Source organism: Mesoplodon mirus (genome assembly GCF_964341445.2).
Source record: "Mesoplodon mirus genome assembly, chromosome: 5".
Classification (NCBI taxonomy): domain Eukaryota; kingdom Metazoa; phylum Chordata; class Mammalia; order Artiodactyla; family Ziphiidae; genus Mesoplodon; species Mesoplodon mirus.
The window spans coordinates 12,553,487-12,570,216 of NC_138980.1; the positions used below are offsets into that span (position 1 = coordinate 12,553,487).

At 51.8% G+C, this 16,730-nt stretch overlaps 1 protein-coding gene across 1 annotated transcript in view; it reads right to left on the reverse strand.

Annotated features, from left to right (window-relative positions):
• The window catches only part of SLIT3 (slit guidance ligand 3), a 616,238-nt gene that overhangs the window by 65,463 nt on the left and 534,045 nt on the right, over nt 1-16,730 (reverse strand). The window contains exons 17-20 of the mRNA XM_082622425.1: nt 12,383-12,526; nt 11,367-11,510; nt 8,517-8,680; nt 7,300-7,432 (exon numbers count right to left, since the gene is read on the reverse strand). Coding sequence (XP_082478551.1) covers nt 7,300-7,432; nt 8,517-8,680; nt 11,367-11,510; nt 12,383-12,526 — 585 coding nt within the window. The remainder of the gene's footprint in view (nt 1-7,299; nt 7,433-8,516; nt 8,681-11,366; nt 11,511-12,382; nt 12,527-16,730) is intronic.

Genomic DNA, 16,730 nt, shown 5'->3' on the forward strand with positions numbered 1-16,730 from the left:
AGGGAGGGAGAGAGAAGTGACACACACATAAAGTAACATAAATTACAAATTGCAATGTGTGGTTTGAAGGAAAGGAACAAGGTGTAGTGACAGACAATGCCAAAGCTTCCTGAAGAAAGATGCAGCCAAGGAGGAGATGCAGCATTGGAGACTGCAGCGTGGGGAGGGCCCTGAACTTGAAGGAAAGGCTGGGGAGGCCAAAGTCTGGTGGGTGAAGGGAGGACAGTGGGAGGTGGGGCAGATCACACTGTGGTCAGTTCATTCACCTGTCAGAATGGCTATCGTCAGAAAGGCAAGAAACAACAAGTGTCAGCAAGGATGTGGAGAAAAGGTAGCCCTCGTGCGCTGCTGGAATGTAAAATGGTGCAGTCACTATGGAAAACAGCATGAAGTTTCCTCAAAAAACAAAAAATTGAACTACCATACATCCAGTAATTCCACTTCTGGGAATTTATCTAAAGAAAATGAACACACTAATTTGAAAAGATACATGTACACCCCGGGCTTCCCTGGTAGCGCAGTGGTTAAGAATCTGCCTGCTAATGCAGGGGACACAGGTTCGAGCAGTGCAGAAAGTGCAGAATGTCCCTGGTGACCTGGCAGGGGACACAGGTTCGAGCCCTGGTCCAGGAAGATCCCACATGCCACGGAGCAGCTAAGCCCGTGCGCCACAACTACTGAGCCTGTGCTCTAGAGCCCAAGTGACACAACTACTGAAGCCCATGCGCTTAGAGCCTGTGCTCTGCAACAAGAGAAGCCACCGCAACGAGAAGTGCGCGCACCGCAACGAAGAGTAGCCCTTGCTCGCCGCAACTAGAGAAAGCCCGCGTGCAGCAACGAAGACCCAACACAGCCAAAAATAAATAAAATACATAAATTTATAAAAAAATACATGTACCCCAATGTTCACAGAAGTCTTCTTTACAACAGCCAAGCCATAGAAGCAACCTAAGTGCTTAGAGCCTGTGCTCTGCAACAAGAGAAGCCACCGCAACGAGAAGTGCGCGCACCGCAACGAAGAGTAGCCCTTGCTCGCCGCAACTAGAGAAAGCCCGCGTGCAGCAACGAAGACCCAACACAGCCAAAAATAAATAAAATACATAAATTTATAAAAAAAATACATGTACCCCAATGTTCATAGAAGTCTTCTTTACAACAGCCAAGCCATAGAAGCAACCTAAGTGTCCATCAGTAGATGAATGGATAAGGAAGATGCGGTATATATACAATGGAATACTACTCAACCATAAAAAGAATGAAATTCTGCCATTTGCAGCAACATGGATGGACCTAGAAGGTATTGTGTAAGTAAAATAAGTCAGACAGAGAAAGCCAAATACGGTATGATTTCACTTAAATGTGGAATCTAAAGACCAAAATAAAGCAGAAACAGACTCCCAGATTCAGAGAACTGGTGGTTGCCAGAGAGGAGGGGGCCAGGGGATGGATGAAATAGGTGAAAGGGGTTAGGAGATACCCATTTCCAGCTACAAAATAAATAAGTCACAGGGAGGAAATGTACAGCATAAGGAATATAGTCAATAGCACCATATATGATGATGGATGGTAACTGGTCTTATTGGGGTGATCATTTCATAATGTATAGAAACATTCAATCACTATGTACCTGAAACAAATACAATATTATATGTTAATTATAACTCAATTAAAAAACCCCCCAGACTCCCTAAAAACCAAAGTGCAAAGAGAGGCCATGACTGCAGACAGGTGCAGGGGCCGGCGTTTTGGAGAGCTTCCTGAATGCCTTTTCCCCAGCATCACCTGCAGGACATTTACATTTTGTGTGGACACTGGCCCTGCCCCTCATCAGGGGATGGCGGTGGAGGGGCAGGCATCTGAGGGGAGGCTGCCAGCTCTCTGCTGGGCAGGTAGGCTGCAGGCATGGCGGGATTCCGAGGTCTATGCAGGCTGAAGGAGGGGAGACAAGCCGTGCTGGGCCGCCACCTGGTCACCTGCAGGAAGTGCTTTGTGGATGAGTGGCTAGGAGGGAAGCTGGGAGGCAGAAGCTGGATGAATGCGCAGGGCTGCTGGGGAGGCACTGGTCCAGAGAGCATCTCTGCTAGAGGGAGACTAATTAACCCCAGGGGAGGGAGCAGCCTGCAGGAGTCTGGCCTCAGCCTGGCAGCACTCTCTCACCCTCTTCCGCTGCTCGTTCTCTGACTCTCTCTCGTTTGTTTGCTACAATTACTTAGCAAACTTGAGGCATCTAAGATGAAACCCAGGATAAAACACCGAAACCCCAAGTCTCCTTGCTGGGGTGTTTTTAGAAGACGCTGTGGCAAGCACATTGGAGGCTGGGCCTATGGCTTGGGCTTGCTGTGTGGCTTGAGGTATGTTACTCAACCTCACAGACAGCACAATGACAAGGACAATAACAAAACCCAGACAAAATTCACCGGCATTAGCTGAGGTGCACATGCCAGTGCTTTGGGAGAAAGACGCTCGTCCGTTATCTCCTTTAATCCTCTGGCGCTGGGGGGTGCATTTTGCTGGGTATATTTGTCCATTTCGTTGGCAAGAACACTGAGGTGCAGAGAGGTATAAACAGTAAGCTCAGGAGCTGGGATCTAAACGCAGATCTGTTGGACTCCAGAGCCCGAGAAGTCAGCCCTATGCTGCTTCACCTCTCCACTCTGTGTCTGTCATTTTCACTCTTGGCCGCCTCAGCCCAGGAGGATATGCTCTACTCTGTAACTGATTTGCTAACCCTCACTAGAATGTAAGCTGCACGAAGCTGGGTGTTTTGCCAGTTTTGTTTCCTGCTGTATCCCAGAACATAGTATGCTCAGCTCAGCTCATGGTAGGGCCTCAAATATTTGTTGAATGAATGAATGAATGAATGAATGTGGTGAAAGGCTGTTCACAGGACCTCGGATTAAAAAGGCAAAAACCTACAGTGGTGTCAAGGAGTGCCCTTGGCCTGGCCTAGCTCCATCTGCAGGGCAGGCTGTGCTCCACAAATGCATGCACTTGCTAAACAGTTGAATAAATGCACAAATGACCACTGGGATTCAGGGATGCTGACAGCATCCTCATCTGACACAGGGAGGTTCAGGACCCTGGACGATGGGCCACATGACACAGATGATTCTGGAGCCTCTGGAGCCTACCATGCCAGTCTCCCTGGGCTCTAGCCTGGCTCTGGTTAGGACTATGCTGATTATATCGGCCTCTCTCCCTGCTTAAAATCCTTCCCGGTCTTCCACTGCTTGTTGGAGAAGGGCTACCCAACTCTTGCTCAAATCCTGCAAAGCCTTCTGTGGTCTGTCCTGTACCAGTCAGGATTCTCCAGAGAACCAAATAGGAAATACGAATATATTACATATACACATATATTAATACACACACATATGTAGAGAGAGAGAGAGAGAGAGATGAAGAGAGAATTTATTCTAAGGAAGGTCAGGCAGGCAGACTTGAAATTCAAGCAGGACTTTTATGTTACAGTCAGGAGGCAAAATTCCCTCTTTTCCAGGAAACCTCAGTTTTTTGTTCTTAAGGTCTTCAGCGGATTTTATGAGGCCCACCTCCACATTAGAAAGGGTGATCTCCTTTACTTCAAAAGCCAGCTGACTGTAGATGTTGATGCATCTACAAAGTACCTTCACGGCAACACCTAGCTCATGTTTGCCCAAACAACTGGGCACCACAGCGTGGCTGAGTTGACACACGAAATTAACCCTTGCAGTCCCTGCCTGCCTCTCTGGTTCACCTTACAGCAAACTCTCCCTTGACCTCTGGCTCCACCTCCACTGACCTTACCCCTCCTCGAACGCCCCACGCTTCCCTGATACCATCCCCCGCGACCCCTGGGGACATCCTTTACGTGAATTTGCGATGATGAGGCAGAACCATGTCTGTTTTGCTCACTAGAGCATCCTTGTACACTAGCGGGCAACAGTAGATGTTCAGGAAACATCGTCTGTGTGATGAAGACCCCAGAACTCCCCAGTGCTGTTGCATTTGGCACTGCGGAGCCAAGTGGGAGCTGCGAGGGAGCTGTTTTTTTTTTTTTTTTTTCTTTTTGCGGTAGGCGGGCCTCTCACTGTTGTGGCCTCTCCCGTTGCGGAGCACAGGCTCCGGACGCGCAGGCCCAGCGGCCATGGCTCACGGGCCCAGCCGCTCCGCGGCATGTGGGATCTTCCCAGACCGGGGCACGAACCCGCATCCCCTGCATCGGCAGGCGGACTCTCAACCACTGCGCCACCAGGGAGGCCCAGGGAGCTGTTTTAAGTGCAGAATGTCCCTGGCGACCTGGCATCGAGGCTCAGAAGATGCGGAATCAAAAGGTTTCACTTCAGAAATGCAGACGCGGTTGTGTGGGAAAGCGCTCTTTGTAGGAAGCCCTTCATGAACACTCTGAACTCCAACGTTGCCTCTAGCCTGCAGCCCAGGCCCCGGAGGGACCCCTTCAGAAGACTGCACTCTTGCCCTGCCAGCCTTAGAACTACTAGACCATTTCGAGCAGGTCAACCTTTGCGTTGACCTGCATTTAAATGCCCTGTTTCAGCCCCAGCGCAAGCACACGAGGACACGGCTGCCTCGCATGAAAATCCACACGGAGCGTTGAATGGATTGTTCCCCATTTCTGTTTCGAGCTTTGTGGTGCTGACGAGGGCCGCACAAAGAATTCTTCGACCTACTGAATGGTGAAGGAGCAGGAGGGCAGCCACCTTCCAGGAGCCCCAACTCCAAGCCAGGAGTCCGACTGGGAGCCTGGGGTGATACACGGGCAACTCCGGAGTCAGGCAGCTGAGCCTCATATTCAGGCTCCACTAGCTAATAGCTGTGTGACCTTGGGCAAATTAATTACCCTCTCTGAGCTTCTGTTTCCTCATGTGTAAAATGAGGTTGATAATAATCACCACCTTGAAGTGATAATGAAGATTAGATGAGACTTTCTGTGGAAAGCCTTGGAGCGGTGCCTGGCTCTAGTATCTTTGAATTATTCAATACAGTTTGAATATATATATATACATATGTATATACTTAACCTCTCTGAGCTTGCATTTCATCTGTTTACACGCACAGATACATTCATACATATACGTACACACACATACATCTCCCCACCCCTTCTCAGTGAATTAAACTTAATTTTGTTTTGTAAGTTGGCAGCTCTGCCCGAGATAACTAACGCAGCCAAGGGAGCTGGAAAGCCAGTGTTGGAAACACTGAATCTGGACCCAGCCTGAGCAAGCGACCTCCAAGCCCCAGTTTCCTGGGCCTGCCAGCTTCCACTTTCTCTGGCGTCTCTCTTCTTGCCTCCCTCTCCCCTCCAGGAGATGGTCTGGGAACAGGGGTGAGGGCTGCCCTCCTTGGCGAGCTCTGGAACCCACGTCTGGCACAGGGAAGCACCATCATTTCCAAAGCAGGAAATCAGGTCTCCTCCCAAAGCTCTGAAGTTTACCTTATAATTACGGCCAATTATCTTTGCCATTTCAATCTGTGTTTCATGAGCTTTGGGGAAAAGCATCCGAGGGCCTGTTTTCATGGCATTTTCTTCTCTTTGACACGTGACACTTGGCACTCAATTAGCCCAGGAAGGAGGCATGTACCTGGGTCACTTCCTGCAGTCCCCACCCCAAGCCCAGCCCAGCCGGGAAAGGGCGTGGAGCTCATGCACATCTCTGAGGGCACGGCCCCAGCCCAAACCCAGGGCTGACACAGACTTTTTAGCGACTATCCCGACTTTTCCTTCTTTCCCTTGGGCTGGAAGCCCTTGTTACAGCCTCGCTGAGTGTCAGGAGACGCCGGGAGCTGTAACACACACCCAGGAACCTCTCAGCCATTCTAGACCAGAGCGTGGTCAGCTTCCACCCCATGAGGCACTGGCAAGAGCCAGAGGGCGTGTGCTAAGCTGGCTCAGAGGAGGGGGTGTGCCTGGGGTCCGGGCAGAGAGGGCCAGAGTGAGAGGTGGGCGGTGGCGTGCCCCGGCCAGCCCCTCTCCTGGCCTTCCCCCTCCCAGCACACGGCCTCAGCTCGGGCAGCCTCCCTCCCTTCCCATCATCCGCTCCTTGCCCTTTAGATTCCAGCTCCACCCGCACGGCCCTCCCCAGAGCAGCTTTCTCCAATCTTCACATCGAAGTCAAATCTCCCTACTTTCGAATGTCATAGCAACCTTGATTCCTCTTCTTTGTAGTGCTTTTCACGGCTGTCATGTCACATGTGCCTCTGAGATGATCGAGTGAATGTCAACCTCGTCCACTAAACCGTGAGCCCACGCGTGGAGGGGTCACGCCTGTTTTGTGTACCACTGTCTCTCCAGTGTTAGCAGAGTGCCTGAGGCAAGCGGCACCCGACAAATGTGTTGAGTGAATGAATGGGAGACTGAACGTGGCTTGCATGCCTGTGCCAGTGTGTGGTGCTCACCTGGCCGCAGCTGCTGTGCTCCTGGGACATTCTCGAGAGGCCTCCCTGCCTGTGGGACTCTTTGAGCTTCCCCGGGGGCAGAAATAACGTTTTATCCACAACAGTAAGAGCCCTTCAGGAAGAGAAGGGCCTCTCTTTCATTTAACTGGGAGCTTCTGGGGCAGGAGGAACCCCTGAGGAGTTAGTGTCAGGAGCTTGGGCTACGGAATAAGAAGGCTCCTGGGTGGAGAGTGAGCAGAACCCAGAACTAAGATCTCATCTGTAAAATGGGTGGGTTTTTTTTTTTTTTTTTGCGGTACACGGGCCTCTCACTGCTGTGGCCTCTCCCATTGCGGAGCACAGGCTCCGGAAGCGCAGGCCCAGCGGCCATGGCTCATGGGCCCAGCCGCTCCACGGCATGTGGGATCCTCCTGGACCGGGGCACGAACCCGTGTCCCCTGCATCGGCAGGCAGACTCCCAACCACTGCGCCATCAGGGAAGCCCCAAATGGGTGTTTTTAAGGTAGAACAGGAACATATTTGTAGAAGTGCTTGGTAAGCCATAGTGCCTGTGGGCCCATGTTCTGACGATTATCCTGTGCTGTTTCTGGTGTCAGACTGAGGGACTATGGGGGAGTCTAGAAGGCAGGGTACAGAGCAGGGGACTGGGGGTGATAGAGAAAACGAGACAACAACCCTCCCACTTGTGTTCTGGATGCTCGTCACCTGCCAGGCAGAGGCTTGGGGAGGGGAGCTTCCTGTCCCCGTGTGAAAGCTGCCGCCTGCCCCTGCTGAGGCTCTGACACCACCTTGCTGGGACCCATTCAGGTAGGGCACCCCCAGGCTGTCTTGCTTGCAGGGGTGAAGTGTGACGGATGCCCGTAGTGGCAGGATTACATGGTGTCAGTGGTGGTGGGGGGTACTTACAGCTCCGTCACGTCCTTGGGGATGCCTTTGGGGAGGGTGTGGAGCCCCTTGTTGCTGCATCGCACCACCGTCTCCACGCAGGTGCACTGCTCGGGGCAGCGCGGCCCCAGCTGGCAGCTGCTCTCATCATTGCCTGTGGAGACCCGGGGAGTGAGCATGGCGCAGGTGAGCGAGGTCCATTCCCCGACCCAGCCGCCTGCAGGAAAGGGAAGCCCTCTGCTTCGAGCCAGAACTGGGAATGAGGAGCTTGCTGGTCTTATCCGTGGTTGGAAGGGAAAGAAGATGCACCTGGGCTGGGGAATAGGGCTGCCCATCCTCTACCTCATTTAACATAAAACAAAGACACTAACAACTTGATTAACCAGGTGTTAGCTATGGAAGAGGTTACTGTTAACCAGATCTGGATAAGGCAAATTGACTGAAGGGGTGGTCGGGGTAGGGGCAGGGCCCTATCTACTCCCCTCCTTCTCCTCCCTCTCTCCACACCTTCCACTATACAATCCCTCTGGCGTGGTCAATGTGTCCCCAGCCCCCATTTATACCTTAACCTCAGTTAATCTACAAACCAGTTCATCCATCCATCCTAAAGTTGACCAAGTAAAACCTGTGCTGGCTTGAATTTATGCAAACAAATATGCCCTCTGGAATCCTGACACTCAAAGCCTTGAATCTTCAAGTATTCGTACTGCCTAGCCAGTGACAGGAATTTCCCAGAAGCTCATCTTGAAGTCTGTTTCCCATGAGCACATACTCTCAGCCTCGTGATGATGCAGGCAGGAAAACTTCGGCCCAGGGCTCCCACGTACAGTTGTGTAGGTAGCGTACTGCACAAGGGTGCCCCACCATCTAATGGGCGCCAACCTCACTGTGGATACAGCAGATTAAGATATTTGGTGCAACAGTGTCTTCACAGATGGCTGTAAAGTATCTCGTTTTAACAAAAGCAGTATATTATGACAGATTTCTGACTGATGGAGGTCAGATGTCTTTAGAAAGAGGTACCTGTTCTTAATTTGCACGACAGAGCCATGTGGGCTAGAAGCAGGCCTGCAGAGCCCTTCAGAGCTCAGGCTGAATGCTGAGGGCAGAGGAGAATCAGATCTCGGCGGGGGGGGGGGGTCCTGACCTGCAGTTACTGCCTGCCTGCACCTCTTTTCTCTTGTAGCTTCCTTGTCTTTCCAGGTGTTGCTCCCCTGCCCCACCCCCAGCCTTCCTACCTTCACAGGTGAAGTCCTGGATGGCCACGTCCTGGATGGGAATCTCCTTGAGGAAGAAGGGCTTCTGGCACCGGGGGTTCCCACTTACGATTCGCCTCTTCCTCAACCACTTGCCGAGCCAGGCCAGGTGGCAGTTGCAGTTGAAGGGGTTGGACAGGAGGTTTCTGGGAGGAGAGAAGGGCCGTCTCTGAATGGTTAGCCTCTACCCTTGTCCCGTGGGAGCTGGTCCTGGGATCCAGGTCTGCAAGCCTAGGGCCTGGCTCTCCAGGCAGGTCTGCTTCCGGTTCAGGGGAAGGAGAAAGGACGAAGGAGGTAAAAGGTCTGGGAAAAGGAAGGCAGGCTCTCTTCTAAAACCTGGAGGCAGTCTTTGCGAGGGTCTCCTTCCAGACCTCGGCGGACAGACGCAGTTGCCGCCATGCCCTCCTTTGTTTGATGAGCTCCAGCTGTGTTAACTGCCTCAACTCCTCCACCGGGATTTTCTTAGACTTAGAGCCTTCATGTGTGCTGCTCCTCCAGCCGGGGATGCATTTCTCTACGGGGTGCCTGGCTGGCCCCTCCTCTTCCTTCAGCCCTCAGCTTAAATGACCCCTCCTCCAAGAAGTCCCTCATCTCCAGGGAAATGAAAAGTGCTGCCCTGGCCTGTTCTCCCCACTCATTTCCTCCACAGTATCCATCCGAGCTGGTAACGCCTCCCTCCTTGGACTCTCAACTCCCGGAGGGGAGGGACCAGGTCTCTCTGTCCTGCTCTGGGTCTCCAGGAACTAGTAGGACATCAGCATAGGCACTTTATACGAATCTGTCAGATGCAGTGACGGGACAGGTGGAGGGCTGAGGGCAGCTATCACTTTCTGAGGGTTTTCTAGAGGACAGGAACCGGGCTGAGCGCTTTATAAATCCATTTTCTCATTCAGACTTGTCACGGCAACCCTAGGAAGGAGGGGACAGTATTCTCATCTCACAAATGAGGAATGTAAAACTTAGGGAGGTTACAGAAGAGGGCTGGAGAGCCCTTGAGGGGCTGCGGTTTGACATGGCAATTAAGGGCTTGGAAGTCAGTCCTTCCTGGGGTTGATTCTGGCTCTGACGCTCAGTAGCTGTAAGGAGGTGGGCAAGTTCCTTCCCCTGTTGGAGCTGGTTCCCTTCATGCTTTGTGACTCTAGCCCTCTTGGCATCTTTCATGTCTTTGGATTCCCAGTGCAGAGGTGTCCAGGAGGGGTGAGAAGTGGGCTGAGATAAACCAACCCACCCATGTTAGTTCTAACCCACTGTCCTCTATCTTCATGTCACTCATTCATTCAACTCATCCACTTATTCAACCATTATATAATGGGCCAGGCTTAGTGCCAGGCTCAGGTGTAGCCCCTGAGGATAGAGGAGTGAACAAAACAGTCATATATCCTTCCTCCTTCATCCCTCTGGAACGTATGCTCCAGCTGATGGGAGGCAGACAATATGTAATTAACAACAAAAAGTACAGTATGTTAGGAAATGGTCAGTGCTATGGAAAAAATGAGAAGAGCAAGGCTGGAAGAACTGGGGGTGATGGCAGAGGGGTGGAACGGGGCTGAGGCAACTGACATTTGAGCAAATAATAGAAGGAGGGGAGGGAGCCAGGGGGAGGGCTTTCCAGGTAGTGGGAACAGCCAGTGCAAAGTTCTAAGGTGGAAGCGGGCCTGGGGTGTGCGCAGGCCAGTGAGGCCAGTGGGGCTAGAATGCAAGGAGGTTCTGAGGGGCTAGATGGCATGGGGCCTTTAGGACGTTCTGTAACTCTGGCTTTTATTGCCAGTGGGGTGGCTGTATGGGAGCATGACCACGGGCAGCAACAGGAGATGCAGCAACAGCCTTTCTCTTCTGTCTCCCAAAGGGTCTTTGGAGAAGGGAAGGGAGGGGAAAATGAACCACCAACTAAGGGTAACAGAGCCACACAGAAATACTATGAGAAACCATAAAAGCTAACATGTGCTGAGTACTTTTTATATCTCAGGCCCCTGCTGTGCATTTTACCAATATTAACAAATTCAGTCCTCATAACAGTCCTATGAGGTGGATTATGAGAAGGGACAATTAAAGCACAGAGATGAAGTAACTCTTCCGAGGCACGCAGCTAACAAGAGGTAAAGCTAGGATAGGGACCCAGAAAATGTGGCTCTAGAGCCCAAAGCTTTCACCATTATTCTAAACAGCCTCCCTTACCAATACAGTGAATATTGTGGGCAGAAAACTTCATCCAGAAAGCTAGATTCTAACTGGTTCTGATACACATTTAAGCAGTCAGTGACATCATTTTAAAACCCCCTGTCACACGATGTCACTGGCCTGCTTAAAACCCTCTGTGGCTTCCTGATGTGTTTTGGATAAAGACCAAAATGGCCCACGGCAGCCCTGCAGCCTGGCCCTGGTCTCCACTCCAGCCCTGCCCACTCTGTACTACGACCACATTGGACTTTGCTCAGTCCTGCATATCTGCTCTGCTTCAACCTAGCACAGGGCCTTTGCACGTGCTCTTCCCGCTGAAAGGAATACACTTCCTGCTTTCACAAACAAGCCAACTCCCACTCACCTTCCAGAGCATAGCTCCAGTGCTCCTCGACAAAGCCTATGCTAGGCTTTCATATCACTGTGGACCTCCCTTCTGTGGCAACTCGCTATGCTGTGAGCTCCAGGAAGGAGGGCCCACATCTGTGACTCCTCAGTAGCAAACGGTGCCTGGCACGTGGAGGGAGCCTGCCAAGTGTTTAAGTTGACAGATGGATAGATGACCTTGGGCCAAATATAGTAGGGTGTTGTGAGAGGAGAGGGCTGCAGGAGAGGAGCCCTGAATGAGTGCGCCATTGGTCCAGGGGGACTTACATGGTGGACAGGGAGACAAGCGTGGTGAAGGCTCCGGGGGTGATGGTGGTGATTCGATTGTCGTAGAGGGACAGCAGCCTCACTGAACTCAGGCCAGCAAAGGTGTCATTGCTCACACAGCTGATCAGGTTACTCCTCAGCATCCTGCAGGGAGAGGGGTGGGGTGAGCAAGCACAGGTATCATCCTTTCCCTCCTATGACTGTCACAGTGTGTGTGTGTGTGTGTGTGTGTGTGTGTGTGTGTGTGTGTGTGTGTGTGTGTGTGTGTGTGTGTGTGTGTGTGTGTGTGTGTGTGTGTGTGTGTGTGTGTGTGTGTGTGTGTGTGTGCGGTGGGATGCTTTTGCCAATCCAAGCTCAGACCAGTCACATTGCTGAGGTTTGTCCTGTGATAGCTGGGCCTGGGTCCCCACTGGGGCTACCTGTAAATGTGTATGCACATTCTTGGCTGCAGATGCTGTATTTACATTAGAAGCAGGTGTCATGCATGTGTATGTGTACATATGTATATTGTATGGTGGTTAGTGTATGTCTGTATATTTTGGAGAGGAGAGGGAAGAATCAAGATGTGGCTGTGGACATCAGCTTGTGTGTATGTGTGTGTGCTTATATGCACATGCTTGTTTGTGTATGTGTTTATGCACATGTTGCATGTGTGTCTATATGCCATTTTCATGTACATGTGTAATGCCTATGTTTGTGTACATGTGTGAGTGCGTGCCTGTTTCTGGTATGAATCTATACCTGTGTATACATTAGGGCTAGTGTCTTTTAATGTGTGTGTGTGTGTGTGTGTGTGTGTGTGTGTGTGTGTGTGTGTGTGTTGGGGGTTGCTTAGCATGCTAAGTTCTTTCCCATCCAGGGCTGGGAAATGTCTAATGTCTCTCTGGCTCCAGGATTCAGCAGGCCAGGACAGCGCCTGAGCCCAGTCCGCTGCCCGCCAGCCCTCACAGCCCCTCTGATGCCCCTGCTCTCCCATCTCCCTCCCTCTGGCCTTGGCCCAGGCCCTGGGAACTTACAAGGTCTTGAGGCCGCTGAGGCCACGGAACACGCGCCCATGCACTGTTTCCAGCTGGTTTCCTGTCAGCATCAGCTCCTGCAGGCTGGCCGCTCCATCAAAGGCACCCTCTCTCACCTCCTTGATCTTATTGTTACTCAAGTTTCTGGAAGGAGGGGATAGAACAGGTCAGGACGCAGGGAGGGAATGGCTGGCCTTGCAGCCAGCTGGGGACTCTAAAGTGCCCCCTGGCCCGAGGACTGGCTGGTGGAGGCTCCACCTTGGGCTTCCCGATGTTTGGTCTTCAGCACCTGTGCCTCAGGAAGCGGGGAGCCCAGCGCCCCCATGGGGTGTGGATGGATGGGCTACCTGTGTGAAACAGACTGTGTAGCATTTGAAGTCTTTCAGTACAATTGTCTTTTCAATGCCCTGGGGACTGGCAGATTTCGAATGGTTCTCAAACTTATTTTCTCTCTTCCAAGGATACTCTCACTAAGTAGCGATTCTCAAGAGGAGAGCAGGAGGAAAATATAAAACATGCCTGCTCCCTGCGGGGTGAGGCGTTTGTAGAACCTTCGGCTCTTTCACCATTTGAGATCCCCGATATAAATGGACCCTTTCTAGTTACGACAGTTTGTGCACTTGTTATGTACTAGGCACCATGTGAGGGGTTTGACCAACAGAATCGCATCAAATCCTCAAAACAACGCCCATCAGATGGGCATCATTTTTATCATTGTCCTGTTTTATGGATGAGGTGACTGAGGCTCAGAGAGACTAAGTAACTTACCCACAGTCACCCAGCTGATAGCACTGGGATCAGAGACCATGACTTCGGGCACACAGAAAAGCCTCCAGTGAACCACTTTTCCCAAGTGAATGTTCCTCTGACAATGTGGATGCCCATCCCTTCTATGACTGCTCTGCAGAATTCAGGGTTTGGTCCTTTCAAGTCTCCATGTTGTCATTTCCAGTACTGCCCTCGAGCTCTGAGAGCGGGCTCTTCCCTCCGACGCCCAGCCACCACGCGGCAGGCTGCATGGGAGAACTCAGCAGCAAGCACGTCCTGCAGAACTATAGGTGATGCAAGCAGCAGGGGGTCTCCACAGACCACCCAAATGTTCAGGCCTGAAAGGTAGCCCCAGCTGGCTGGCTGGAGCAGAAGGTGATGGAGTTACAAAAGCTGAGGGGAGAATCCAGCTTCCCCAGCAAACATCCTGGGGGGACCTTGTTCTGTGAACAGGAGACCCGTGGGTGGAGACACAGCGGCTAACTGGCTGAGCACCCTGAGCTTGTTAGAACTGAGGGCTCAGGAGAGATGGACCAGCTGGCCCATTGTGCTGCTGGACATACTGAGGCCCAGGGAGGGGAGGCCACTGCTCCTGGTCACAGAGCACTGAAAGGGACACAGCACTCCATGAGTCCCTGGTACTACTGCTTCTCTCAAGTGCCCTCCTTGTGCAGCTCTGGCCTGACTCACGCACCCCTGGGGGTGAAGCCTCCTGCAGGGATGGTTCAGAGCAAGTAAAGTTCAACTGGGCACCCAAGGGCTCGATACAGGTTGCCTGCCTGCCCTCTTCCCAAATAGGGACTGGGTCTTTGGGGGGTGGCAATGCCCACACCTGTGGGCAGGTGTGGAGGAAACAGTTCCCACCCTCGCATTGTCTGCTCCCTCTGTGCTCCTGGTCACGGCCTTCCTCGCCTCCCTCCTCCATCCTGCTGAGAAAACAGGTAAAAATACCCCTCAGAATCCCTCCCCTGAGATCTGACAGAGCTGGGAGATTCTCAAACTGGATTTCTGCTCCCTGCCTGACTCTCTTGCAACTCAGCCGGTCTTCTTATAAATCCTGGTAGCCCTGGTCCACGATAACTCGGAAATGAAGGCAATACACAGGGGAGACTGCAAATTACCCCCAAGTTCAACATGGGAGAAGAGAGAAAGACTTTCCCAGCAGCTATAACTCATCCAAATGCTGGAGCTTCTCCTCCAGCTTGAGAGAGTTAGGCTTCTTGGGCAACTGAAGTACATGCGGTGGGCAATGAAGATGAGTTACAGCAGCTAGGAAATGGGAGGTTCCCATTTCCTGACATCTTTTTCTTTAAACGAGCAGAATTAACATCACATCACTGTAAGGTTTGTGAACTGGATTTCCTCGGGCTGGGAGAATGGAAAACATAAGGAGAGTGAAAAGGGGGGATAGAATTTTCCAGAAGACCAGACTGCTGATCTCTATCCATCCATCAAAGCACCACACAAAACTGCAGGCAGCTTGGGCCGGAGGACAGAGAGAGAGCAGCTTGGGGCAAGCGCTCCAGACACAAAACCAGTGCCTCAGGGTTTTGTAAGAGCTCCATCTTATTCTCAGAGCAGTATCTCCCTGAAGATGCCCCAGATCCCAGGAAACCTCCAAATGCAAAACTAAGGGCACTGAGCCTCTCTCCACTTTTTTTTTTTTTTTTTTTTTTTTTTGCGGTACGTGGGCCTCTAACTGTTGTGGCCTCTCCCGTTGCGGAGCACAGGCTCCGGACGTGCAGGCTCAGCGGCCATGGCTCACGGGCCCAGCCGCTCCGCAGCATGTGGGATGTTCCCGGACTGGGGCACGAACCCATATCCCCTGCATCGGCAGGCGGACTCTCAACCACTGTGCCACCAGGGAAGCCCCTCCTCTCTCCATTTTTGTCTCTGCAGACCCACCTGAGGGATTACTGCTTCATCATGGCTTTGACTCCAGTGAGGATGGGGATCTCACATCTGAAAGGAGCCAGCCTCATAAACTCCCACCCCAGGCCAGGGCTGGTTCAGAGTGGTCCACGGCAGGACAAACCCAGCGCTCGGCCACGCTGCCCTGGCAAACTGCTGGGTGTACCTTTCAGAACCTGTTCTCATTCTTCCCAAGAAACACCAAGGCCCCTGGAGGCTGGGGGATTCATCTCTGGAAAGCCTGAGTCTGAAACGGCAAGCCTGGACTTCTTCTAGGTCTCTGTCTCTTCAGGTTTGTAGGACAGCCCATAAACTCTGGCAACAGAGAAGCATCTGTAATCCTGTTTAAAAGTCCAGTCCTCAATGGAAATACAGTTGGGAAAGAGCTAAGTGGAGTTTTCTGGAAGCCGAGGATACCGGGTCATGATTGAGCAGCACACTGGCACCCTGTCAGGTCGGGGAGGTCCTGTCTACCTCCCTTATGGACCTCTCCGGCCCCCTGAGGTGGAAATTCTACTTCGAGCTAGGGTTACAAGCTCAAATGTCCACAGGGTCCAGGCAGGTGACCTAAAATTGGAAGCAAGCCCAGTGGGGACAGCAGTGATCAGGAAAACACGTGCCCCAGCTAGGGGGCAGCCGTTCCTCAGCTCAACTCAACTGGAGCCGTTTGGGAACATGGGCTCAGTTTTGCCAGATCCTCTGATTTTTCCCAAAGGTGCTAGAAATCCACATTTATTTTTCTGTGGAAACTCCTGATTTTTTTTTTTTTTTTTTTTTTGCGGTACGTGGCCCTCTCACTGTTGTGGCCTCTCCCGTTGCAGAGCACAGGCTCCAGACGCGCAGGTCCAGCGGCCACGGATCATGGGCCCAGCCGCTTCGCGGCATGTGGGATTCTTCTGGACCGGGGCACGAACCCGTGTCCCCTGCATCAGCAGGCGGACTCTCAACCACTGCGCCACCAGGAAGCTCAAAACTCCTGATTTTTAAAAGAGGGCAACTACTTCTTATTAAAAACACAACCATCATGGACCTAGAGTCTGACATACAGAGTGAAGTAAGTCAGAAAGAGAAAAACAAATACGGTCTGCTAACACATATATACGGAATCTAAAAAAAAAAAAACGTTCTGATGAACCTAGGGGCAGGACAGGAATAAAGACGCAGACGTAGAGAATGGACTTGAGGACACGGGGAGGGGGGAAAGGGAAGCTGGGACGAAGTGAGAGAGTGGCGTGGACATATATACACTGCCATATGTAAAATAAATCGCTAGTGGGAAGCAGCCGCATAGCACAGGGAGATCAGCTCGGTGCTTTGTGACCACCTAGAGGGGTGGGATAGGAAGGTGGGAGGGAGACGCAAGAGGGAGGAGATATGGGGATCTATGTATAAATATAGCTGATTCACTTTGTTATACAGCAGAAACTAACACACCATTGTAAAGCAATTATACTCCAATAAAGATGGTAAAAAAGAAAACAAAACACACACAACTGCGACCACCAAATCCACCCATGGGATTTGATTTTGGCTAGAGGGGTGCTAGGTTTCAGCTTCTGCTTGAGATGCTCCTTCAGTGTAAGAAGTGACCTGAAAGTTGGCCCAAGAGAGGCCGTGACCCCACTCTGAATGGGTCACTTGAAAAGCTACCTTGAGTTACCACAGTCCT